This window comes from Salvelinus sp. IW2-2015, linkage group LG18, assembly GCF_002910315.2.
Source record: "Salvelinus sp. IW2-2015 linkage group LG18, ASM291031v2, whole genome shotgun sequence".
NCBI classification, from domain to species: Eukaryota; Metazoa; Chordata; class Actinopteri; order Salmoniformes; family Salmonidae; genus Salvelinus; species Salvelinus sp. IW2-2015.
The window spans coordinates 55957642-55985003 of record NC_036858.1 but is presented as its reverse complement, the minus strand read 5'-3'; the positions used below and the strand labels follow the sequence as shown (position 1 = coordinate 55985003).

General features: G+C 43.9%; 1 protein-coding gene across 1 annotated transcript in view; it reads right to left on the bottom strand.

Moving 5' to 3' along the window:
- The window catches only part of ankfn1a (ankyrin repeat and fibronectin type III domain containing 1a), a 233311-nt gene extending 209715 nt beyond the window's left edge, over nt 1-23596 (bottom strand). Inside the window, exons 1-4 of the mRNA XM_024009062.2 lie at nt 23223-23596; nt 21360-21484; nt 20927-21103; nt 17578-17762 (exon numbers count right to left, since the gene is read on the bottom strand). Coding sequence (XP_023864830.1) covers nt 17578-17762; nt 20927-21103; nt 21360-21484; nt 23223-23282 — 547 coding nt within the window. The 5' untranslated portion in view covers nt 23283-23596. The remainder of the gene's footprint in view (nt 1-17577; nt 17763-20926; nt 21104-21359; nt 21485-23222) is intronic.
- Between the last annotated feature and the right edge of the window lie 3766 nt (nt 23597-27362).

The window sequence follows — 27362 nt, the reverse complement described above, 5'->3', positions numbered from 1 at the left end:
GATGAACCAGACTTGTGGAGGTCTACAATTTTTTTTTCTGAGGTCTTGGCTGATTTCTTTTGATTTTCCCATGATGTCAAGCAAAGAGGCACTGAGTTTGAAGGTAGGCCTTGAAATACATCCACAGGTACACCTCCATATCAGAAGCTTCTAAAGCCATGACATCATTTTCAGTAATTTTCCAAGCTGTTTAAAAGGCACAGTCAACTTAGTGTATATAACATTCTGACCCACTGGAATTGTGACACAGTGAATTATAAGTGAAATAATCTGTCTATAAACAATAGTTGGATTTTTTTTTGAAAAGAGTTAAAAAAACAAATTGAAAAGAGTGACCTCAGCAGGGTTTCGCCTGCTAAATAAGTTCTSWMKWACWRARAMKCATMATMRWWYRAYWWWWWGKAYCWRRAMWSWYWRRTRMWRRCAAARCWWKTWWTATMKATWTSMWAWKTMRTSMGMAWMTGTCACACCCTGGCCTTAGTTATCTTTGTTTTCATTATTATTTTAGTTAGGTCAGGGTGTGACATGGGGAAGTATGTGTTTTGGGTTGTCTAGGGGTTTGTAGGTTTAATGGGGAAAMGWCTTGTCTAGGTGTTTGTATGTCGATGGCTGCCTGGATTGGTTCTCAATTAGAGACAGCTGTGGTTTATTGTCTCTAATTGGGAGCCATATTTAAGGCAGCCATGGGCATCATGTGTTTGTGGGTAATTGTCTATGTTCTATGTTGCATGTGTGCACTAGTTCTTTATTAGCTTCACGTTCGTCTGTTTGTTGTTTTGTTTCGTTTTCCTTCTTATAATAAAAAGATGTATTTTGCACACGCTGCGCCTTGGTCATCTCTCTCTCCTATAGACGATCGTGACAGGATGAGTAGCTGGCAGTTGAATTTGGGTATGCTTTTCATCCAAATGTGAAAATGCTGCCCCCTATCCTAGAGAAGTTAACAAGACATTTGTGGAGTGGTTGAAAAACGAGTTTTAATGACTCCATCATAAGTGTATGTAAACTTCCGACTTCAACTGTATGTGTGATGTGATTTGTGGTTGTCTTACCTAGCTACCTTAAAGGACAATTCCACAAATGTTCAACCTCATGTTCATTATCTCCAGCAGAATACCAGTTTATACATATGTGACAACGGCACATCTTTAAATCACAGTTTTTCTTACTTTTAATTCTACCCTGTGATGTCACAGAAGCCTTTTTTTAGGACCTTCTTATCTTTTTAACCACATATCATGGAAACGAGCCATTTTCACATATGTAGACACCGGTATGGTGCCGTATACTGAATGCGAGGTTGAAAAGTGGCGGAATTGCCCTTTAAGATGAATTCACTAAGTAAGTCCCTCTGGATAAGATCATCTGCTTAATGACTAAAATGTAAATGCAAATGGATCCTTTAAATTATTCTGAAAGTTCTGAAATGTAATTCATCATTGAAATTATTCATAAATCATTCAGAATGTTCTGAAATGATTTCAATGCTTTCCAATCATGTATTAGCAAACAAAAACATGATATACCTAATGTGTTCCTGCCAGTGGAACACTGAGGACAGCTCCAGAACACTAGAACACTTCATATGCTGCCGTATAATTAGGGGAAAACAGGAAGTAAAAACAATCAAACAAAACCTGACGCATGGTAATGAGCTAAGAGGATGGTTTCCATGACAACTGTTGCTACTCCAGAGCCATCACAGCTGGGGGTCTAGCAATGGAGAGAGGGATGTGACCGACAAAGAAGAAATGGAGCGAGGGGAGAAATTATCGAGGTAAGGGAGAAAAAAAGTAGAGGCAGCAAGGGGGGAGAAAAAGAGAGGGAAGAGATGCTGACAAAGAGACAAAGAGAATGAAAGATGTGGGTATAGAGTGAAAGATGTGGGTATAGAGTGAAAGATGTGGGTATAGAGTGAAGAGAGAGAGGGGAAAGTAAGATATTAACAAAAAAGAGCAATAGAGAAGAGAACAAATTAAGTGAAGAGAAATCGACAGGAAAGAGGAGATTCTGACAAAGAAAAACCAACAGGAAAGAGGAGATTCTGACAAAAGAGAAAGAAAATGAGAAAGTGTAACATGAGAGAATAGGAGAGCTAATTGAAAAGAGAGATGGGAAAAGCGAGAATAGGAGAGTCACTTTTTTTACGCAGACAATCTCCATCCATTTAGTTCTCCCCTCTCCCTGCATCTCTCTTCTTCCTCTCCCTCCATGTCTGCCTCCTCTCTTCTCCCTCCATCTCTTAGCCTCCTTCTCTACTCCCTCAATCCCTGCTATTCTCCCCCATCCTTCCTCTACTCCTGCCATGCAGAGAGACAGACTGTGAGTGCCAAAGCACAAATCTAATGGGACTCAGGCTGTGCTTCAGCCATCAGCAGGGGAAGGATGGGAAGGAAGCTAACAGTCTGATCACTTGTTAATAGTGCACAGCTTTCAGCTGGAACACTCACAGACATCATGACAAATAAAAAAGTGACAACATTAGCAAACTCACTCACTCTCATACGTATAGTACACGCAAAGTTGATACTGAAAAATAAGTGACAATAAAATGTCCACAGTATCTGAGCTACAGAACTCAACATCCACTTATATATTTACTGCATGGAATACAACAATTATCCACACAGAGTCTAAGTTCTGTTAAGTTGATATAAACATTCGGAAATTGGTGCTAGTGTGTGAGAATGCGTTGGGTCATTTGTAAATTCAAAGCATTGTTAGACTGTCCGTTCGTAAATTAAGAGCGTTTCGCTCCCGGAGCGTTCAGAGCGCACACTGGACGCTCTGGCCGATGAGTAGATGAGTAGGGTTGATTCAAACGTTCTGACCTCCACAACGGCAGTCAAGCACCAAAGCTAACTGGTTAACATTAGCTAAGTGGCTAGCTACTTCCAGACACATGATGAGAGAACACCCCACTCTGACCATTTTACTCATCCTAGCAGAGCTGGTTAGGCTGTTTTCATGTTATCCAGAGCGTTAGTGACTGTAACTGTGCTGCTGGCAACAATGTAATTACACTTTTTTACCGACTTTTACTGACACCGGCCATATTCAACGGGTGTTGAGCGTTCGTAAATTCATCAGTTATTCTGCGAACTGGCACACTCAGACGAGAGTCTTTTGTTTAGACATGTAGCTAGCTAACTAGGTAAACAACGAACCATAATCCCAACTCATGACGTTACTAGAGAGGACCGAGCATGCCTCAATTCTCATCAACGGGGCTGTAGTGGAGCAGGTTGAGAGCTTCAAGTTCCTTGGTGTACACCAACAAACTAGAATGGTCAAACACACCAAGACAGTCATAAAGAGGGCACGACAAACTAATCAAACTTTTTCAATAGAACACTTTTTCAGCCAATTCTCAAAACAACAAACTGAGCTTTATCTCGTTCAACACAGGATGTGTAAGTGTTAAATAAAGTTGAGTTCTAGTGAATGAGACAGCCATTGCATAAGGTTTACATAGTTTTCATGCTCATTGATAGCTTTAACGTCATTTGAATGGCTGTGTTAAACACACACACTAAAACATGCACACACAATCTACCTACCTCATCCCCATATTGTTTTTATTTACTTTTCTGCTCGTTTGCACACCAGTATTTCTACTTGCACATCATCATCTGCTCATCTATCACTCGTGTTAATTTGCTAAATTGTAATTATTTCGCTACTATGGCCTATGTATTGCATTAACACCGCACGCCATTTGCACACACTGTATAGAGAATTTCTTTTTTTATATTGTGTTATTGACTGTACGCTTGTTTATTCTATGTGTAGTTGTTTGTGTCGCACTGCTTTGCTTTATCTTGGCCAGGTCGCAGTTTTAAATGAGAACTTGTTCTCAACTAGCTTACCTGGTTAAATAAAGGTGAAATAAAATAAAACACCCATGCATGTGAGTGGAGTTGAGGTCGGAAATCCCGCGTATTGCTCATGGTGCGCTAGATGCTTTCCTACAGCTCCGCTAAAAACCGCTCTGCACTCGAAGGAAATAAAATTACGCTCCGAATTCGCTCCATTCATTAAAATCACAATTTAACCAACACCCATCTATGTTTGTGACTACCTGGACCTACCACTTGGTTTTGACGTATTGAAACCAAACCATACCATATGACGTGAATGAAAAGTATTTGAATAAACATGAAAAGGTTAATGTAAGACCCAAACATAATTTCAAATAGGCTACATGCATCACACCCTGATCTGTTTCATCTGTCTTTGTGATTGTCTCCACCCCCCTCCAGGTGTTGCCCATCTTCTGTCCAGCTGGGCGTCTGTACGTTCCGTCTGCGACCGGCTGATCTATTGGGCCCACACGTCATCCTCCTTTGGTCATCTTGTGATCGGTCGGACAGTGCACTGTCTTAGTGGGAAGTACTGGTGTCCCACTTTGGCTCAGGATGTGAGGGTTTATGTTTCCTCCTGCTCGGTGTGCGCCCAGTGTAAGGCTCCTAGGCACCTGCCCAAAGGTAAGTTACAACCCTTACCCGTTCCACAACGGCCGTGGTCGCACTAGTCGGAGGATTTCATAATCGATCTTCCACCTTCACAGGGAAAAACCACGGTCATTGTGGATTGTTTTTCTAAGTCCTGTAGTCTCCTCCCTTTGCCCGGTCTCCCTACGGCCCTACATACTGCAGAGGCCCTGTTTACTCACGTCTTCCGGCACTATGGGGTGCCTGAGGATATAGTGTCTGATCGGGGTCCCCAGTTCACTTCGAGGGTCTGGAGGGCGTTCATGGAACGTCTGGGGGTCTCGGTCAGCCTTACCTCGGGTTTTCACCCCGAGAGTAACGGGCAAGTAGAGAGAGTTGACCAGGATGTGGGTAGGTTTCTGAGATCTTATTGCCAGGACCGGCCAGGGGAGTGGGCAGCGTTCGTGCCCTGGGCAGAGATGGCCCAGAACTCGCTCCGCCTCTCCTCCACTAACCTCTCTCCCTTTCAGTGTGTGTTGGAGTATCAGCCGGTTCTGGCTCTTTGACATTAAAGTCAGACCGAAGCTCCTGCGGTGGATGACTGGTTCCGGCGCGCGGAGGAGACATGGGACGCCGTCCATCTTCAGCGCACCGTGCTGTGCCAGAAAGTTGCTGCAGACGGTTACCGCAGTGAGGCCCCGGTGTTCGCACCGGGTCTGGCTCTTGACCCGGAACCTGCCCCTCCGCCTGCCCTGTCGGAAGCTGTGTCCGCGGTTTGTGGGGCCGTTTAAAGTCCTGAGGAGAGTGAACGAGGTATGTTATAGGTTACAGCTTCCCCCTGATTACCGCATTAACCCCTCGTTCCATGTGTCTCTCCTCAGGCCCGTGGTGGCTGGTCCGCTCCAGGAAGCTGAGGTGCGGGAGGTTCCTCCACCCCCTCTGGACATCGAGGGGGCCCCGGCGTACTCCGTTCGATCCATCCTGGATTCAAGACGTTGGGCGAGGGGCCTTCAGTACCTCGTGGACTGGGTGGGGTACGGTCCAGAGGAGAGATGCTGGGTTCTGGAGGAGGACGTGTTGGACCCTTCTATACTGTGGGATTTCCATCGTCTCCGTCCGGATCGCCCTGCACCTCGCCCTCCGGGGCGTCCCCGAGGCCGGTGTCTGCGCACTGTTGGAGCCGCGCGTCGGGGGTGGGTACTGTCACGACTTCTGCCTAAGTCGGTTCCACTCCTTGTTCGGGCGGTGTTTGGCGGTCGACGTCACCGGTCTTCTAGCCATCGCCGATCCATTTTTCATGTTCCATTTGTTTTGTCTTGTTTTCACACTCACCTGGTTTCAATTCCCTAAATTACATGTTGTATATTTTCCCTCTGTTTTCCCCCATGTCCTTGTCGGGAATTGTGTGCGACGGATTTTTACCCACTTTCTTTATTTTGTATGTTGGTTTTCGGAGTTTGTAAGCATTTATTAAATAACTCAGTTTATACCAATTTCGTTCTCCTGCGCCTGACTTCCTTGCCAACAGCACGCACCCCATTACAGCCGCTCCAGAATCTCCCATAAGGGTTCAATTGGGTTGAGATCTGGTGACTGCGACAGCCATGGCATATGGTTTACATCATTTCCATGCTCATCAAACCATTCAGTGACCACTCGTGCCCTCTGGATGGGGGCATTGTCATCATATGGGGGCATAGCTATGGAAGTCAAAATAATGGCCCAATATTTGCCTGCTCAGCATTTTTATACTTGACCTGATACATGATGGGATGTTAATTGCTTTATTAACTCAGGACCCACACCTGTGTGGAAGCACCTGCTTTATATATTTCATCCCTCATTTACTGAAGAGTTTCCTTTATTCTGGCAGTTAATGTAGCTGCTGATATTAAGCATCCATTTTAGCTTCTGGATAGTTCAAATGCTACTCAATAGCTAAGACAATGTATGCCAACAGAGCATAATAAGACGCTGGCTGGTTATACACTGAGTGTACAAAACATTAAGAACACCTCTTTCCATGACAGACTGATCAGGTGAATCCAGGTGAAAGCTACGATCCCTTATTGATGTATATTGTTAAATCCACTTCAAATAAGTGTAGATGAAGGGGAGGAGACAGGTTAAAGAAGGATTTTCAAGCCTTGAGACATGGATTGTGTGTGTGCAATTCAGAGGGTGAATGGACAAGACAAAATATTTAAGTGCCTTTGAACGGGGTATGGTAGTAGGTGCCAGGAGCAGCAGTTTGTGTCAGGATGTCACGCCCTGACCATAGTTTGCTTTGTATGTTTATATGTTTTGTTTGGTCAGGGTGTGATCTGAGTGGGCATTCTATGTTGTATGTCTAGTTTGTCTGTTTCTGTGTTTGGCCTGATATGGTTCTCAATCGTTGTCTCTGATTGGGAACCATATTTAGGTAGCCTGTTTTGTCATTGTGGGTTGTGGGTGATTGTCTATGTTAGTTGCTTGTGTCTGCACTGTTATATATAGCGTCACGTTCGTTTTGTTGTTTTGTATTAGTTTGGTTAGTGTTTCTTCTTAAATAAATAGAAGAATGTATTCACTTCACCCTGCGCCTTGGTCCTCCTCTCTTCCACATTACGACGAACGTGACACAGGAACTGCAACGCTGCTGGGTTTTTCACGCTCAACAGTTTCCCGTGCGTATCAAGAATGGGTGGTGGACCAAAGGCCATCCAGCCAACTTGACACAACTGTGGGAAGCATGAGTCAACATGGGCCAGCAACCCTGTGGAACGCTTTCGACACCTTGTAGAGTCCATGCCCTGATGAATTGAGGCTGTTCTGAGGGCAAAAGTAGGGGGTGCAACTCAATATGTACTGGGCCGTGTGCACTACCCTCTGTAGGGTCGTGGGCCGAGCAGTTGCCATACGAGGCAGTAATGCAACCCGTTCATGTTTTGTACACTCAGTGCAAATAACTTGCTATGACATTCATGCCAATGCCGTTGTAAGCTATATTGACTAATGAAATTGGGCCTCAAAGTCAATATCATAATTCACATCACATTAGCAAGGCAATCCAACATGTCCAATTCTCTGGATCGCAACAGAATGAGAAGATTCATTCATTTATAATGTCAAAGTACATTTCAGAAGCAAAAATTACGCTGAATGACATTTGACTATGTCATGATTCGAAGTACATGTTGTCATTGAACAGTGACTTCTGTCATCATGACACAGGAGGAGGAAAACCAGAGCATCGCAATTGCAACGCCAGGACAGTGGGTTCAATTCCTGAGACCGCCCATATGTAAAAAATGTATGCATGCATGCATGACTAAGTTGCTTTGGATAAAATCGTCTGCATACTGGCATATATTATTATTAACCAAGGAATATCAATATCTCATTTCCATATCTATTTCTATCATTTGCATTTCTTGAACTTCAAATAAAGGCGTGGGATGAAGTTGCCCCTGATCTAAGGTCAGTTTGGTGTTTTTGCTCATAAAGGAAGTCTGAGAGATTCAAATAGATATTGACGTTCAAGTGTTGTGTTCGGGTCCACCTAAAGCAAGACCGATTCAAGGCCAAGACCAGAGCAAATCGAGTCAGAGTCAAGACCTAGACCGGAGTAGGGTGTGAGACCGAGTCGAGAAAAATGCATGTCCAATTCAAGACGATGACTGTAATTTTGTCAAATTGCCACCAAATAAGAGTTCCAAATGTTCAGTATTTCTGTGTTCATCTTTCAGAAGTATATAGATTCTTCAGACATTCAAAATGGTTAAAAAAAAAACATGCTGAGGGCAAATAGAGAGCCACTCTACAAATTATCACTAAAGCAAGTTTGCTGCAATTGTACACATTTTGCCATGGGTCAGAGCGTAGACTGAGCAATTTAAAACAAATACTCCATGCAATTCTACTCATTTTGCCATGGTAAGGAGAGAAATGTTTGCAGTTTTTAATATGATATATGAGCGAGTGACTAACAAAATGTACATGTTGGGTTTATATTTTTGTTCGGTATAGTATAAAATAATATAATTTCCTCTTTTTTTTTTATTAACAGAGCTCAGTATTTTTATACACTCTTTCCCTTGATGACAGCTTTGCACACTCTTGGCATTCTCTAACCAGCTTCACCTGGAATGCTTTTCCAACAGTCTTGAAGGAGTTCCCACATATGCTGAGCACTTGTTGGCTGCTTTTCTTTCACTCTGCAGTCAAACTCATCCCAAACCATCTCAATTGGGTCGAGGTCGGGTGATTGTGGAGGCCAGGTCATCTGATGCAGCACTCCATCACTCTGCTTGGTCAAATAGCCCTTACACAGCTTGGAGGTGTGTTTTGAGTCATTGTCCTGTTGAAAAACAAATGATAATCCCACTAAGCGCAAACCAGATGGGATGGCGTATTGCTGCTGAATGCTGTGAGTCATGCTTGTTACGTGTGCCTTGAATTCTAAATAAATCACAGACAGTGTCACCAGCAAAGCACCCCCACACCATCACACCTCCTCCTCCATGCTTCACAGTGGGAACCACACATGCGGAGATCATCCGTTCACCTACTCGGCGTCTCACAAAGACATGGAGGTTGGGACCAATAAGCTCACATTTTTACTCAGACCACAAGGACAGATTTCCACCGGTCTAATGTCCATTGCTCGTGTTCCTTGGCCCAAGCAAGTCTCCTCTTCTTATTGGTGTCCTTTAGTAGTGGTTTCTTTGCAGAAATTTGACCATGAAGGCTTAATTCACGCAGTCTCCTCTGAAAGGTGATGTTGAGACGTGTCTGTTGAACTCTGAAGCATTTATTTGGGCTGCAATTTGAGGTGCACTTAACTCTAATGAACTTGTCCTCTGCAGCAGAGGTAACTCTGGGTCTTCCTTTCCTGTGGTGGTCCTCATGAGAGCCAGTTTCAACATGGCGCTTTATGGTTTTTGCAACAGCACCAGAAGAAACTTTCAAAGTTCTTGACATTTTCTGGATTAACTGACCTTCATGTCTTAAAGTAATGATGGACTGTTGTTTCTCTTTGCTTATTAGAGCTGTTCTTACCATAATATGGACTTGGTCTTTTACCAAATAGCGCTATCGTCTGTATACGACCCCTGCCTTGTCACAACACAACTGATTGGCTCAAATGCATTAAGGAAAAAAAATCCATAAATTCACTTTTAACAAGGCACACCTGTTAATTAAAATGCATTCAAGGTGACTACCTCACAAAGCTGGTTGAGAGAATGCCAAGAGTGTGCCAAGAGTGTACAAAGCTGTCATCAAGGCTACTTTGAAGAATCTCAACAAAAAAAAATAAATAGGGGCGGGGGATTGATCCACAGACCTACATCAGCTGCCCTTCCCTGATGGAGGATAATCTTTGTAGTTGCTGACATATGATAGAGTTGCTGAAAAAGAACACTACTACTTTGAATGCCTGTCTGCCTCCTGCTTAGCCAATGTTAAGCAGGAGGCATAAAATGGCTAATTAGACTGTGTCTGTGTCTTGTTTGTGTTCGATATGCTGCCTAGATGGCTGCATGTAACTCCCCACTTGAGTTTTGCATTGGGGGAAAAATCTATCTACAAGTTTGTCTTTTGTGTACAATATACTGTAAATAGCTGCATGTAGCCTAACTCCCCTCCTGAAAAAAGAACATGAAATCATGCTTGTGCTGAATAGACATGGAATGCAATAGTTTAAACATGTCCTTTGTGTACAACATGGAGTTTGTAGGCTACACATCAACAAATGCTTTCATCGCTGATCAAGGAGGGGAAAGCGGCAGTGGAGCACTGTGCAGCAGCTACAGAAAGAAAAAATCCTTCACATGCGCAGAATTCTCAATCTTTAGCCACTGCAAATCGGGTTTCCAGAAAATCCGGAACCGCAGCCAATCCATAGATAAAAATACTAAATATGATACAACTTTCCCCGGTCTCCCCTTACTAATGGTGCAACTTTCAAACAATTTCCCCCACTCTTCCATACCAGCGTATCAAGGAAATTCTGCTGAGTGCGACAAAGTTTGAGGATATTTTTCAACGAGAGTAAAGGACAGTAGGTAACTAATGTTATGAGAAAAGTAAGAAGCCCATGTTTCAATAGGCAATAAGATAGTAATGTTTCATGAAAGGAGTGTGGAAATTGTGGCCTGGCGAAGCAGTTTTATTTTTATATTTCTTATTTACCCATTAATTTTTATTTCACCTTTATTTAACCAGGTAGGCCAGTTGAGAACAAGTTCTCATTGAGAACTGCGACCTGGCCAAGATAAAGCAAAGCAGTGCGACACAAACACAGAGTTACACATGGGATAAACAAACGTACAGTCAATAACACAATAGACAAATCTATATACAGTGTGTGCAACTTAAGTAAGGAGGTAAGGCAACAGAAGCTAGCCAGCTCAATAGCTACTAGCTAGTAGTCAGCTAACCACTGCTAGCGGTCATCAGCTAACCTTTAGCTCGGAAAGCTCTCACCAGTTTGTACAACGCGACTCAAACCAGAGCATACCGGACCTATTTTCTCTCCATATCCCCGGATTCCTACCGCAAGCTCTGAACCTTTTCACCTGGATCATCGCAGCTAGCTAGCTGCAATCCGAGTGACTACTCCTGGCTAACGTCTGTCCCAAAGCAAGCACCAATTAGCCTGGAGCTAGGCCCATTCTCCCGGCTAGCTTAAGAGGCCCATCAGCCACTCCTGGGTTACAATACCCGGACCCCTTCTACTGCCGGTACGGGGCACGGAACCATGCCGATTCCTTCACGACTGGACTAACAACGTCATCTGCTCGAGGGGGTACTCAACTGGCCCCTACGTTGCGACGTCCCCTGAATGTCCATCTGCTAGCCGCAGCCCGCTAGCCGCGGCCCGCTAGCTGTGGCCCGCTAGCTGTCCAGAGCATATTGGACTGTTAGCTGAATAGATCCATCAGCCAATTTATTGGGCCACTATACCTATTTTGCCAATTGGACTTGGACCCCTCTGCTACTCGGAACCCTACTAATCCATCACGACTGGTCTTTCGACGTCACCGCACGCGGAGGCTAAAACAGACTTTCCTCCATCGCGACGTCCCTCGGCCCTTCTGCTAGCTTGCTAGCCCCGGCCTGCTAGTTGTATGAATCGTCGTTGGCTCCAGCCAGCGCAACAACTCACTGGACCCCTATGATCCCTCAAATATGCATGCCTCTCTCTAATATCAATATGCCTTGTCCATTACTGTCCTGGTTAGTGATTGTCTTATTTCACTGTAGAGCTTCTAGCCCTGCTCAATATGCCTTAACCTACCATTTAGTTCCACCTCCCACATACGCGGTTACATCACCTGGTTTAAACGTCTCTAGAGGCAATATCTCTCTCATAATTACTCAATGCCTAGGTTTACCTCCAATGTACTCACATCCTACCATACCTTTGTCTGTACATTATGCCTTGAATCTATTCTATCGCACCCAGAACTCTGCAGTGATCTGCAGAAATTATTGCAACCCCTATTACTAGCCTGTTCAACCTTTCTTTCGCATCGTCTGAGATCCCTAAAGATTGGAAAGCTTCCGCGGTCATCCCCCTTTTCAAAAGGGGGAGACACTCTAGACCCAAACTGCTACAGACCTATATCTATCCTACCCTGCCTTTCTAAGGTCTTCGAAAGCCAAGTTAACAGATTACCGACCATTTCGAATCTCACTGTACCTTCTCCGCTATGCAATCTGGTTTCAGAGCTGGTCACGGCTAGGACATCCGGGTTAGCAGAGTGTGCTAAAGCAGTGAATAAAACCAACTTAGGGAGGAGGCTTCTAATGTTAACATGCATGAAACCAAGGCTTTTACGGTTACAGAAGTCTGCAAATGAGATCACCTGGGGAGTAGGAGTGGAGCTAGACACTGCAGGGCCTGGATTAACCTCTACATCACCAGAGGAACAGAGGATGAGTAGGATGAGGGTACGGCTAAAGGCTCTAAGAACTGGTTGTCTAGCACTTTGGGAACAGAGAAGAAAAGGAGCAGATTTCTTAGCGTGGTAGGATAGATTCAGGGCATGGTGTACAGACAAGGGTATGGTAGGGTGCGAGTACAGTGTGGGGGTAAACCTAGGCATTGAGTGACGATGAGAGAGGTTGCATCTCTGGAGGCGCCAGTTAAGCTAGGTGCGGTCTCCGCATGTGTGTGGGGTGGGACAAGGGTGATATCTAAGGCATGTTGAGCAGGAATAGGGGCTCCGCAGTAAAATAAAACAATGAGAGCTGCACTAAACAACAGTATACAAGGCATATTGACATTAGAAAGAGGCAACTAGGCAAGTCAGTTAACAACAAATTCTTATTTACAATGACGGCCTACCAAAAGGCAAAAGGCCTCCTGCGGGGACGGGGGCTAGGATTAAAAATAAATAAATAAAACATAAATATAGAACAAAACACACATCATGACAAGAGACACAACACTACATAAAGAGAGACCTAAGACAACAACATAGCAAGGCAGCAACACATGACAACACAGTGTGGTAGCAACACAACATGACAACAATATGGTAGCAACACAACATGGTAGCAGCACAAAACATGGTACAATCATTATTGGGCACAGACAATAGCACAAAGGGCAAGAAGGTAGAGACAACAATACATCACAGAAAGCAGCCACAACTGTCAGTAAGAGTGTCCATGATTGAGTCTTTGAATGAAGAGATTGAGGTAAAACTGTCCCGTTTGAGTGTTTGTTGCAGCTCGTTCCAGTCGCTAGCTGCAGCAAACTGAAAAGAGGAGCGACCCAGGGATGTGTGTGCTTTGGGGACCTTTAACAGAATGTGACTGGCAGAACGGGTGTTGTATGTGGAGGATGAGGGCTACAGTATATATCTCAGATAGGGGGGAGGGGGGAGTGAGGCCTAAGAGGGTTATATAAATAAGCATCAACCAGTGGGTCTTGCAATGGGTATACAGAGATGACCAGTTTACAGAGGAGTATAGAGTGTAGTGATGTTACCTATAAGGAGCATTGGTGGCAAATCTGATGGACAAATGGTAAAGAACATCAAGCCGCTCGAGAGCACCTTTACCTCCCGATCTATAAATTATGTCTCCGTAATCTAGCATGGGTAGGATGGTCATCTGAATCAGGGTTAGTTTGGCAGCTGGGGTGAAAGAGGAGTGATTACGATAGAGGAAACCAAGTCAAGATTTAACTTTAACCTGCAGCTTTGATATGTACTGAGAGAAGGACAGTGGTCCGTCTAGTCATACTCCCAAGTACTTGTACGAGGTGACTACCTCAAGCTCTAAACCCTCAGAGGTAGTAATCACACCGGTGGGGAGAGGGGTATTCTTCTTACCAAACCACATGACCTTTGTTTTGGAAGTGTTCAGAACAAGGTTGAGGGCAGAGAAAGCTTGTTGGACACTAAGAAAGCTTTGTTGTAGAGCATTTAACACAAAATGAAGAGGCCAGCTGATTATAAGACCGTATCATCTGCATATAAATAAATGGATGAGAGAGCTTCCTACTGCCTGATCTATGTTGTTGATGTAAATTGAGAAGAGCGTGGGGCCTAGGATTGAGCCTTGTGGTACTCCCTTGGTGGCAGGCAGTGGCTGAGACAGTAGATTTTCTGACTATACACTGCACTCTTTGAGAGAGGTAGTTAGCAAACCAGGCCAAAGACCCCTCAGAGACACCAATACTCCTCAGCCAGCCCACAAGAATGGAATGGTCTACCGTATCAAAAGCTTTGGCCAAGTCAATAAAAATAGCAGCACAACATTGCTTAGAATCAAGGGCAATGGTGACATCATTGAGAACCTTTAAGGTTGCAGGGACACATCCATAACTTGAGTGGAAACCAGAGAGAATACTATAGACATCAAGAAAGCCAGTGGATTGATTATTGACATGTTTTCCAACACTTTTGATACAGGGCAAAATAGAAACAGGCCTATAACAGTTAGGCCTATAACTTGAGCTCCCCCTTTAAATAAAGGACGAACTGTGGCTGCCTTCCAAGTAATGGGAACCTCCCCAGAAAGGAGAGACAGGTTAAAAAGGTCAGAGATAGGCTTGGTGATGATAAGGGCAGCAACCTTAAAGAAGAAAGGGTCTAAACCATCTGACCCAGATCATTTTTGGGGGTCAAGTTTCAGGAGCTCCTTTAGCACCTCGGATTCAGTGACTGCCTGCAGGGAGAAATTTGTAGCGGGGCAGGGGGAAAAGAGGGAGAAGCATCGGGGATAGTCACATTAGAAGGGGTGGGAGATGAGGAAATGTTGGATGGGCAAGGAGGCATGGCTGAGTCAAATAGGAATCCTGACTTAATGAAGTGGTGATTGAAGAGCTCAGCCATGTGCTTCTTGTCAGTAACAACCACATCATCTACATTAAGGGACATGGGCAGCTGTGAGGAGGAGGGTTTATTCTCCAGGTCTTTAACCGTTTTACAGAACTTCTTGGGGTTAGACCCACAGAGAGAGAACTGCTCCTTTAAGTAACTAACTTTGGCCTTCCCGATAGCCTGAGTGCACTTATTTCTCATTTGCCTGAACGATAGCCAGTCAGCCTGAGTTTGCGTGTGTCAAGCCTTTCGCCAAATGCAATTCTTGAGGTGGAGTAACTCTGCAAGATCATGGTCGAACCAGGGCCTGAACCTGTTTTTAATTCTCATTTTCTTTATGGGGGCGTGTTTGTTCACAATACCACTGAAAATATTTTAAAAAAGAAGGTCCAAGCATCTTCGACAGAGAGGATCAAGCTGATTCTACACCATTGTACAGAGGCCAGGTCATGAAGGAAGGCTTGCTCATTAAAGTGTTAGCAAGCGTCTATGACAAATCAGGACGGGTCATTTCACTGAGCAGCCATTATGAACACAGGCTGTAAAACAGTGATCACTAAGGTCATTACAGAAAACACCAGACTGATACCTATCAAGATTAGTTGTAAGTACAACATCAAGGAGAGTAGCCTTTTCTGGGTGTTTAGATCATACGTTGTGGGATTAGTAATAATCTGAGAAAGATGTAGGGAGTCCCATTGCTTTAGGACTTGTTCAGGTGGTTTAAGCATGTCCCAGTTTAGGTCACCTAGCAGGACAAATTCAGACTTAGTGTAAGGGACCAGGAGAGAGTTTAGGGCAGGTAGGGTACAGGCCGGTGCTGATGGAGGATGATAGCACCCAGCAACAGTCAACAAAGAGCTATTTGAAAGTTTAATGCTTAAAACCAGCAAATCAAATTATTTGGGGACAGACTTGGTGGAGACAAACGAGCACTGAAGTTGATCCTTGGTAAAGATTGCCCCACCTTCGGAAGATCTGTCTTGCCGAAAATGGTTATAACTAGAAAGGTTATCATCAGTATTCAAAACTCTTTCTTAACCACGTCTCTGTAATGACCAACACATCTGGATTGGAGCTGTGAACCCACACTTTCAAATGATCCATTTTAGGTAATAAGATTGTAGTGTTAACATGCAGAAAACCCAGGCTTTTACGAGAGCAGAAATCAGTGAAGCAGATATCAGAGTACAAGTCAAAATTGGGGCTAGCAAATGTAGATGGGCCAGGGTGTACATGCACATTTCCAGATAATAGTTTAATGCACTGACGGAATGGAAGCTGATACTGTAATCACATAAACATTTATTCTACACCGAAACAAGACCAAGACACTCAATGTGTGGTCTCGAGACCTAACTCAACACTGACATTAACTCATTTTCTACCGAGAGTTGAGATATTGGAGTGGTATGATACTGTTGAGTTAGGGCCTACTCTGGCAGCACAGTGCTTGTATTAGACTAGAGCTCCCTCTAGTGGCATAAAGGGAAAACTCATAGTTCGAATACTTCTGTTAGACTTCTGACACCTAACAGCAGAGCAGGAGAGGAGATAGAGAGATTAAACACACATCTCCTAACAGGAAGAAGTCTTTATCATTCCCCATAAGGGTGGAGCTGAGACACACACACACACTAATACAGGAAGCATGCCACTCCACCGCATAAACATGACCATCAGTGAGCAATAAACACAGATCTGAGGGAAGAGAATGTTCACTACTGAGAAGTGAAGGAGTTGTCAAATAAAACAAGAGGTTAATGAGGTCCTTGACTCACCCCACCCAACTTGACAAAGATAGAGAGGAGGAGGCTGACAGAGAAAGATAGATAGAGAGGAGGAGGCTGACAGAGAAAGATAGATAGAGAGGAGGAGCTGCACAGAGAAAGATAGATAGAGAGGAGGAGGCTGACAGAGAAGAAGATAGGAGAGAGGAGGCTGACAGAGAAAGATAGATAGAGAGGAGGAGGAGGCTGACAGAGAAAAGATAGATAAAGAGAGAGGAGGCTGACAGAGAAAGATAGATAGAGAGGAGGAGCTGACAGAGAAAGATAGATAGAGAGGAGGAGGCTGACAGAGAAAAGATAGATAGAGAGGAGGAGGCTGACAGAGAAAGATAGATAGAAGAAGAAGGAGGCTGACAGAGAAAGATAGATAGAGAGAAGGAGGCTGACAGAGAAAGATAGATAGAGAGAAGGAGGCGGACAGAGAAAGATAGATAGAGAGAAGGAGGCTGACAGAGAAAGATAGATAGAGAGAAGGAGGCTGACAGAGAAAGATTAGATAGAGAGAAGGAGGCTGACAGAGAAAGATAGAGAAAGAGAGGAGGCTGACAGAGAAAGATAGATAGAGAGAAGAGAGGCTGACAGAGAAAGAAGATAGAGAGAAGGAGGCTGACAGAGAGAGAAAGATAGAGAGAAGGAGCTGACAGAGAAAGATAGATAGAGAGAAGGAGGCTGACAGAGAAAGATAGATAGAGAGAAGGAGGCTGACAGAGAAAGATAGATAGAGAGAAGGAGGCTGACAGAGAAAGATAGATAGAGAGGAGGAGGCTGACAGAGAAAGAAAGATAGAGAAGGAGCCTGACAGAGAAAGATGGAGGAGGCTGACAGAGAAAGAAAGATAGAGAAGGAGGCTGACAGAAAGATAGAGGCTGACAGAAAGATGGAGGAGGCTGACAGAAAGATAGAGGAGGCTGACAGAGAAAGCAAACAGAGATAATAGTTATACAGTCTAGAGAAAGAGAAAAACCGAGCGCGAGACACAGGGAGGGAGACACAGACAGAGAAAGAGAGATAGATAATTAGGTCAGTGTGTACCTGTAGAGGTCCAGTGTAGTCCCCCGGGGCTGGCTGCCAATCGCCTGCGCTTCCTGACACTGACCCCGCCCTGGGGGGTTATGTTGCACGGCGTAGAGGACAGGATGGGGGCTAAGGGTGTGGCCAGGAATGGGATTTCCCGCCCCAGTGCAGGGGTCAGGAACATGGCCTCCCTATCTAGAGGTCTACGACAGGCACAGGAAGTAGAAGACACAAGACAGGAAGTTAAAAACCTGTAGACCTCTGGATTGACCAAGTACAACTCGTCTTTTTCTGGACTGACCAATTTAAAAAACGGTATATTTCTGTATATAAAAATGTATTTTAGATATTTTTTCATAAATTTTGTTTTGGAGTGGAAAGGTTCCAAAAGCATGCTAGTGGTGGTCTAGCTTGTCTGGTCTGGCTGTACAATAAGCAGTTTGGACAAACCAGTAGGAATGTCAACACTATTAACCATAAAGGTATTTCAGTATATTTGTATGAATAAACAGTGTGTGCACTCCAAATGGCCCCCGTTTCCCTATAGAGTGATCTTCTTTTGACCAGGGCCCAGAGGGCTCTATTTAAAGTAGTGCACTGTGTAGGAATTTAGGGTGCCATTTCAGTGATTTAGAAAACACTGCTTTTGAATTACACGAGCAGTTGACAAGCAATTACTATAGACTTAAATCCTGGTACATGATCATATAAAATAAATTGCAGACATTTCAGAACAAATTAGTCAGGATTATTCTTAAACTTCCAGCTCTTACACATCTTGACTATTCCCACTTTGAAAGCCTTAGATGGCTCAAAGTGGAGGAGAGAGTCGCTCAGATTAAATTGTGTCTGGTACATCAGATTGTCCACAGTATGGTCCCCAGGTACCTATGTAAGTACTTTAACTTGGTCCGGGATAACCATAACTATTCCACTAGGAGTGAAACTGACGTTGTTCCTTTTCGATTTAAAAGTGGTATGGGGAAAGAAACATTTTTATACTCAGCTACCATTCTTTGGAATAATTTTCAGAAGAATTTGAAACGTATAACCTCCATAGGTAGTTTCAAGTTTTCATTGAAAAAATGGCAAAACAGTAGCATGTCTCAAAAGTAAGTATTAGTATGTGTCTGAGAAGGAAATGCCTGGGATAGCATATGGTCTGCCTTATGGTGCCTGTTGTATATCATACTGTGGTTGTCTTGTATATATTAGGGATTGATTGTTCTACATGTGAGAAAGGGGAGATGTACCTGTCCATAGTTGTTTATTAGGAAAGAGAATTGTACTAAATGATCTCATGTTATGAAACAAACGACTGTGTCTGTCATTGTCTGTTGCCACTACAATTGCTGCCTAACCTTGTTGCATTCCCCCTTCCCCCTCCAAAAGGACCACAACAGAAATAAGCTTTATTGCGTTATCCTTGATGATATTCTTAAATTGTATGTGGCGGCGTCACCGGCTGGAGCGCCGTTATGTATGTATTTTTAAAAATTGCCTTATAAATTAAATAAATCAAGGGAGAACTCACATTGAACCAGTCAAGCATGACTACATTTTAATCATCCCTTTCAATAACTTCTCCTCTGAGGTGTCAATGACCTTGGTTGCATCCCAAATCTCACTCTATTCCCTACACGGTGCACTACTTAGGGCTCTAGTCAAAAGTAGTGCACTATAGGGAATAGGGTGCCATTGGGGACTCAAACCTAATAAAATAAAAAAATTCACAATGAAGAGCGATTATATCATTAGTTAGGGGAAGATATGATACATTTCATTTTCTGGTTTTCTTTTCAGAGCTCTTGAGTGACACCAATAGTGCCTAATTTGCATCATGGCAGTTTGACACACACATGCATGCACTCACTTTCTCTCTCTCACACACACACACACACACACAACTCAACTAGCAGAAGCTAAAATATTCATGATACATCTCCTGAATGGAAAATCCACAAGGAGATACATGTACGTCTATGAAACGTACAAAGCTAAATAATAAGTCAATGTGTTCTCTTCTCTTAACTATTCAGCCATCTATGACGATGCCAAAGGCAATTTTTTAAGTTCCGAAAATACAATATAAACATTGCACAAGACCTCAAATACCCATTATCCAGGTAAGTTGAATAGCTTTTCCCAAATTATTAGGAAGCTTACATAACATCTTTGAGCATTAATCATTAGTCCTAGCCCGAAGCATTCTGATTATTCACAGCGGAGATCGTATAGCTTTGCTCTTAACATTGGATTTCGGAACTCTATGACTGTACTGCCAATACTTATAGCTGGCACACAACGATGCACAATTCTGCAATCTGCAGTCATAACCTTCTGGCCCTCTGATTATAAGCAGCGGATATTACATATCTATAACCTAGTTTTGAATATATTCCTCTATAGTACCTGACTTCAGTGACGTTGTAACTGCGGCTTCTCCATGATCCTCTATGGGTTCCTCTCTTTCTCCTCCGCATGAAAAACTCCACCAACTTCTCCCAACTCGACATAGCTCTTTACCGCAGTAACTCAACATCGAACAATTCTCAAAACATGTTCACTTCTCTATAAATTTGTATCATTCTTTAATCCCTCAACTTTGGACGATTGCAATCGACTTCCATGGACATCAATGTCTGCCACTCACAGCAAGATACACATACTGTGAGAGTTTATGTTGGGGTGACCAGGGGGAGGGGGGAGCTGGGTAAGGCTTGGCGACCACTCATTCAAAACTACACTGGCAACATAATCACACATCATGGCACTGAGCTGGTCCCCAGTCAAAAGCAGTGGTGTTCAAAGACCAATAAGTGTATCAAATGACCAGTGTGTGTGTGTGTGTGTGTGTGTGTGTGTGTGTGTGTGTGTGTGTGTGTGTGTGTGTGTTAACAGCCACTCTGCAGCTAAATCTGGGGAATCAAGAGTCAAGTGCTTCAAGTGTCTCAGTAGTAACTCATGGAGAAAGGCTGGTGGATTGAGCCTTTGTAATGACTGAAAGACTAAACCACACAAGACCACAACGGGGCCTGTGGCTGCATGGGCTTTGAAACCTCCACAGACATTTGATAACACTAGAGAAAACTCAGCTCTTAAAGTGATGTGCTTTAAATGGGACATTGTTGAAGCTTCTGCCTCTTTTACAATCTCCTCAAATGGTACCACTTGACACCAAAACATGTCCTGCAGACCTGGATTCAAATACTTTTTTAAATAATTGCAAACACTTTAGCTGTGTTACACTGAGCTTGCCTGTTGCAATGGAAACAATAGAAAAGTCCCAAAAGTGCAAACCTCACCCAGCTGGCAGGCCAAAGCAAACACTCAAAGTATTTGACATTTGTACCTAGGTCTGATGTACCTGTGTGGTGTGTCTGTCTCGCCAGTCTCGCTGCAGGTGGAGAGGTGTGCTGTAGAGGTGGAGCCTGAGGAGGAGGTAGAGCGGGTGGACTCTAGGGCCCTGGGGAGCAGCGTGGAGGGCATGCACAGCCATGTCTCCAGGTCAGAGAACTTAGAATAGCTCAGCATCTCCAAAACACTGAAAAGGGAGATAGGAGAGAGGAACAAATACATTTCACCCAAACTGAAAAGATATGACGAGAATTTGGTGCGAACGCTAATGTAGGCCTATATGGAGTGACCTGAGAGATAAAAGACAGAAGGAGAATGGAAAAAGAAAAAAAGAGAGAGAGAGAGGGGAGGAGAGAAAATGGAAAGAAGAGAAAGAGAGAAAGAGTGAGAGAGAGACAAAGACAGAGAGACAAAGAGAGGAGGGACAGGGTTTTGGAGCATACCTGTCCTCCCCCACCCCTGGTATGTCATCCTTCTCGTCTGCAGCCTGGAAGACACAGGAGGTCCTGGAGTCCCGGGACAGCAGCCCACACACCTTATCAGAGTCCAGAGACATCTTCAGCCATAGCTGGGGGGGGGGGGGGGGGGGGCGAAAAGAAGTGAGCCAAGAGACATTCAGTTATATTGTCTAATTCAGCATTAAATGGATATCTGTCACTGTCTGGCTTCCCATTGAATGAACGAACACACACACACGGCTTTTCAGAGGGAACAGACAAAGAGAAAAGGGATCAATAAAGGACTGAGAAAGACGTTGCCCTCAAGTCCTAATATGCAACTACTCAGCTTAGTCCTAATGAAGGTATAATGACTGAACAGTTTGGAAAGCAAACCATGAGCTTTAAACTTCCTTCGTGAATAGTTACTCTGTAACACGCACCAATCACCTAACACACACCTAAGACTTAATCAAAAAGTCTCAGACTTCTGTGTTTACACCTCCACGACCTGGCTCCAGTGTCTCTCTGGGCCATGGCCTCAGTGGACCTGCTCTGACTTGAGGCCAAGGCCAGGCCACTGGTACTTTTCAGCTGGCATTTACATAAAAATGACTAACTGAGAACATTAGTTAACATCTTCCATGGCTAACGCCTTCTCACAAAGCAACTGTCTTGATGATACAGAGGTTGTTGATTCTGCTCTTCACAAGTGTCACACTACTGATGGAAACACAGTTTCCAAAAAAGAACACTAGAGCTTATAATACTAATAATAGTTATTATTATTTGGTGAGTGCTTATATTTGTCGATATCACATATGTACAAGTATGTATCGCAACTCTCCCTGAGACACCTTCGGAGAGTCGGGTCACAGCCAGGGTCTGCCATTATCATCAATTAGGGTTACGTGCCTTGCTCAAGGGCACATAGGCATATTTGTCACCTTGTCGGCTCTGGGATTCGACCTTTCCTTTCGGACCCAGCGCTCTAACCGCTAGGCTACCTGCCGCCTAAGCGTACAATAGCATAATCACTGGCGACACACTGCTGCTGTGTTGGCAAAAGGCCAACAGTAGAATGATGTGTGACAGTAATAGTCCAAATCATTACCCACTTTCCTCCACGTGGCCAATGTTTAGGCTTGTGAGTCTGTACAGTATGGGCAACTCCCTGGTCAGCATGGAAAAAATGTCAAACTACATCACATAATTCGAAAAGGTATTGCTATAGCTTTATCTTGTATTCAGAAGAAAACGTGCTAGGCTACTGCTACAATAACACACACGGATCTGACTGTGTCCCTGTTAAGATGATATTCCTGCATGCCATAAGAAAATCTTTTCTCTCCTTCATTTCGACCATCTTTAATTAGCCTACTGTACTTTCCTCCATGGAACACGACATGGGCTGCTATTCAACGGGAAATTCACTTCAGCTTTACATTCTTGCAGGAAAGCTTGCTAGTTGGCCCATTAATTATACTTTAACAATGTTGCAGCGAAACTACAATGTTACAGCAAAACGTAGTAATTTCAAAAGCCCCCGGGCGATTTCAAAGCAAGCTGCGGTTACATTAAAACTTTCTAAGTCTTATGTAGCCTAAAGTTACCATCTTTGTCTCTTTCCCCTTGAAATCTCAGTTCAGAACAAAACATATGCTCTCCCGAAGCATTCATTCGTCGTTTAGTCCCTGTTACGTGTCTTTCTCTTTTTCCTGCCTTTGTCTTGAGTTTGCTGCTGCCTAGCAATACAATAGCCTACATCCCTAAAATGCAGTAGCCTAGCCTAAAAAACAAGGCAGAGGGTAGGCCGGATGTAGGCTAGTTCATACTTTCAAAAATACTTAGATTTTTAGGAGAACTTACCACGCAAATCCCCAGTTCGACATCATGGGGAGGTCGGACATCAGAGCGCTCGGTAGTCATCAGTTAATTAGCCTATCGTCCCGGAGTGAGGATGGGCAGCAGCATCGGATAGCCGGACACCAATCTATAGCCGAGGGAAATGGTCCACATACAATCAGCTAGTTACCACAAGTCCACGTCCTGCGGTAAACAGACTATTTTTGGCCACCCCTTGGCTCGTACTTTATGTCAAAAAAAGATTGAGTCAGTTACTATGTGGAGACCTTCATCATCAGTTCAAAGCAGCCGTCTGAAGGAAAAGATAACTTGGACAGGAAATATTTATGTCGTTAGGCTGTCCGCCCAAAATTGCGAGGACTGCAATTAGGCTCCATCGATGGAGCAATCTGGATAAACAACAGCCCATCTCATCACACATCAACGTGACCACCACATACATGAACGAGCTACATGAAAATACACTTTGAAAAGGAGCTTGATGACTGTTGGTCCTAGGCTACTTGGAACATGGAATAGTTGTATGGAAATTATGATAAAAAAGTGTTTGATGGTATTGTTAACTACAACACCACAATAATCAGCCTCTTCATCATTCAAAACTACCACTATCATTATCAGCATCAGTAACCTCACTCACATAAATCAGTGGAAGGCTTATTCTATCACATGCTATCTAGCTGGATGACTTGGCAGATGTTGTAATTTCAACATGGGCCTTATGAGATTTGTCTTACACATTAAAAACAGTGTTTGCAATATACTCTACAAAAACAATCAATCTGCCTACATCGAATACATAGGTTGCCTGATATTTCTCTGATGTACGTGAGACACATAACAGTGGTGTGTGTGTTGTGAATGTTGGGATTATAAAAATACATTAATCATACAATAAGATTCATTTCAGGGATTTGATTTCACGGAGTCCCAAATTGGGACTAAATAAAGGCCTTTATAGTGCACTACTTTTGTCGAGGGCCCAAATGGCTCTGGTCAAAATGTAGTTCACTATATAGGTAATAGGGTGCCACTTGGGACAGACCCAGGGTTTGGCCAAAGCTTTTAGACTCACTTAAGGATGAACACATTAGGGAAATAATATTATAATCTGGGAACCGCACGGATGTTTTATATAATATCATAGTTTATTTTTTGGGCTCCATATGTTACAAAATCTATCAGCTTTTCTTCTTTGTAATTATATTCTAAATGATGTTTTATAGTCACTGTCCTTGTTCTCGTTATCACACCACAGGAGGTTGGTGGCACCTTAATTGGGGAGAACGGGCTCGTGGTAATGTCTGGAGTGGAATCAGTGGAATGGTATCAAATACATCAAACACATGGTTTCCAGGTTGTTGATGCCATTCCATATGCTCCGTTCCAGCCATTATTATGAGCCTTCCTCCCCTCAGCAGCCTCCACTGTATCACACGTTAGTCATTGGCCTCCCTAGTCGCGCAGCGGTCTAAGGCACTGACGCTAGAGGCGTCACTACAGACCCTGGTTCATTCCCAGGATGTGTCACAACCGGCCGTGATCGGGAGTCCAATAAGGTCGGCGCACAATTGGCCCAGCGTCGCCCGGGTTAAGGGAGGGTTTGGCCAGGGGGGGTAGGCCATCATTGTAAATAAGAATTTGTTCTTAACTGACTTGCCTAGTTAAATTAAATAAAAAAATTGAACTGCACATTTTAAAAACGTATAGTTGGTAAACTATCTTGTATACTCTTCATCCATATTGTTATGTAGTAGATAGCTAAGTGTGGTTGTGCCACAGTCAGCACATTACCATGATACACATCCCGCCCCTAGGGGGCAGTGGCTGCCGGGGCCAGGTTTGGAAGCTCTGGTATGCATAAATCTGTGGTATTCACAGATGGGAGAGATTACCACGCTAATCATCTGAACGAGTGTGATTTACCGGCCCGCAGGGCTTTTGATTTTGAAGGCCTTGGAGTTTTTCGTATTATTTGTTGTTTGTCACCAACTGAACGACAATATTATAATTATCACAACTTTTTACTGTAGACCTCAGAGCTCATTTATAAAGCATTTCACTGTAGCTCATCCAAAGCTACAGTAGAGAGAGCTGTGTGTGTATACTGTACCCCAACATACTGTTAGTTGTATTCTCAGATATAAGCAATGCTGTACTGTAGGCACTATACTCAAATTACCCCCCCCCCCCCCCCCCTCCTTAATACAGGAATACAACTCACTTCTTGAATTGACATTTTATTGACCCTAACCCTGAATGTATGATCTGTATGTGTCCAGGAAACATCTGTTGGATGCTCCCATTCTTACACAGGTCCCACCGTGTTTAATGTCAGCCAAGTGACCTGATGAGAGGGAAGGGGGAGAGGAAGAGGTTAAGAGAGACATAGAGAGGTGGGTATGGAGAGAGAGAGAGGGGGTGGAAAATGATAAGAGAAAAAGAGATACGTTCCTGTAGGTGTAAATTAACGATTGAAATAAAGACCGAGAGAGTCAAGGTCCGAGGCAGAGGATGAAAAAGAGGGAGCAATAAAACAAGGGAGAGACTAAATGAGGAAAAAGAGGGAAAGTTACAAGAGCAGCTCTGGTTTCACTGGTTAGCAGTGCCTTCAGAACTCTGAAGTGAAGACAGCAGAGGAAATGTCCCTATAATTCCCAGTTTCCATGGGGATTCCACCACAGCAACCAGGGATTACCTAATTTCCTGCCTCTGTAATGTAAATATACCATAGCCTGCAGCCTCGGAGAACAGACAGGAAGGAGTTTAGGGTCAAAGGTTACTGTGCCAAAGAGAAGCCAGTGAACAGAGGTAGACTCCTCGCCAGACCAGACCACACATTGGGTGTATCCCTAAATGGCACCCTATTCCCTATAGTTCACTACTTTTGACCAGTGCCCTTTAGACCCAGGTCAAACGTTGTGCACTATATAGGGAAAATGTCACGCGGAGCTGAACAGCTGCACCCAAGAGCAGACTCAGACAAGGAGACTGTGATGAGGTAACCAAGGTATTTATTGAAACACGGGGGGAAGATTGAGTGCAGGCCAGGGGAAGCTCGGGCGGGTTGGTGGAAACCAGGTGCGGAGGCTGAGGCTGAGGCTGGAGCGAGAGGTGTGGGGACAGGGTAAGCAGGTCCAGAGGGGAATCCAAGGGAGCGTAGAGTGGGGAATCCAGAACAGAGTAGCAGGACTGACAAGAAGTTGAACTGGAGACAGGGACCAGAGTCAGAGCGGGAAGAACTAACGGAGAGGAAAAATGTATCAAGCAAGGGAAACAGGCACAACAGGCTAGCAACATGGACTGACTGGGCAGAGATTATGATCTTTTTTAAATTTATTTTTATTTAGCCAGGTAGGCTAGTTGAGAACAAGTTCTCATTTCCAACTGCGACCTGGCCAAGATAAAGCAAAGCAGTGCGACACAAACAACAACGCAGAGTTACACATGGAATAAACAAACATACAGTCAATAACACAAAAGAATAGAAAAAGTAGAAAAAGATAGAAATAGAAAAAGTCTATATACAGTGTGTGCAAATGAGGTAAGATAAGGGAGGTAAGGCAATAAATAGGCCAAAGTGGCAAAATAATTACAATTTAGCAATTAAACACTGGAGTGATAGATGTGCAGAAGATGCGTGTGCAAGTAGAGATACTGGGGTGCAAAGGAGAAAAAAATAAAAAATAACAGTATGGTGATGAGGTAGTTGCATGGGCTATTTACAGATGGGCTATGTACAGGTGCAATGATCTGTGACCTGCTCTGACAGCTGGTGCTTAAAGTTAGTGAGGGAGATATGAGTCTCCAGCTTCAGTGATTTTTGCAATTCGTTCCAGTCATTGGCAGCAGAGAACTAGAAGGAAAGGCAGCCAAAGGAAGAATTGGCTTTGGGGGTGACCAGTGAAATATACCTGCTGGAGCGAGTGCTACGGGTGGGTGCTGCTATGGTGACCAGTGAGCTGAGATAAGGCAGGGCTTTACCTAGCAAATTCAAAACTCAGATTCAAAACTCAAAAGGACTGACAGTATCTCCTGTTTCACTACGCTTGCCACCGGGTCTGCGTCACACCAAAGGGTGGGCGTCACAAACACCAGGAATATTCAACTTCAATTGCTCCACCTCCACAATCAACGCTACCC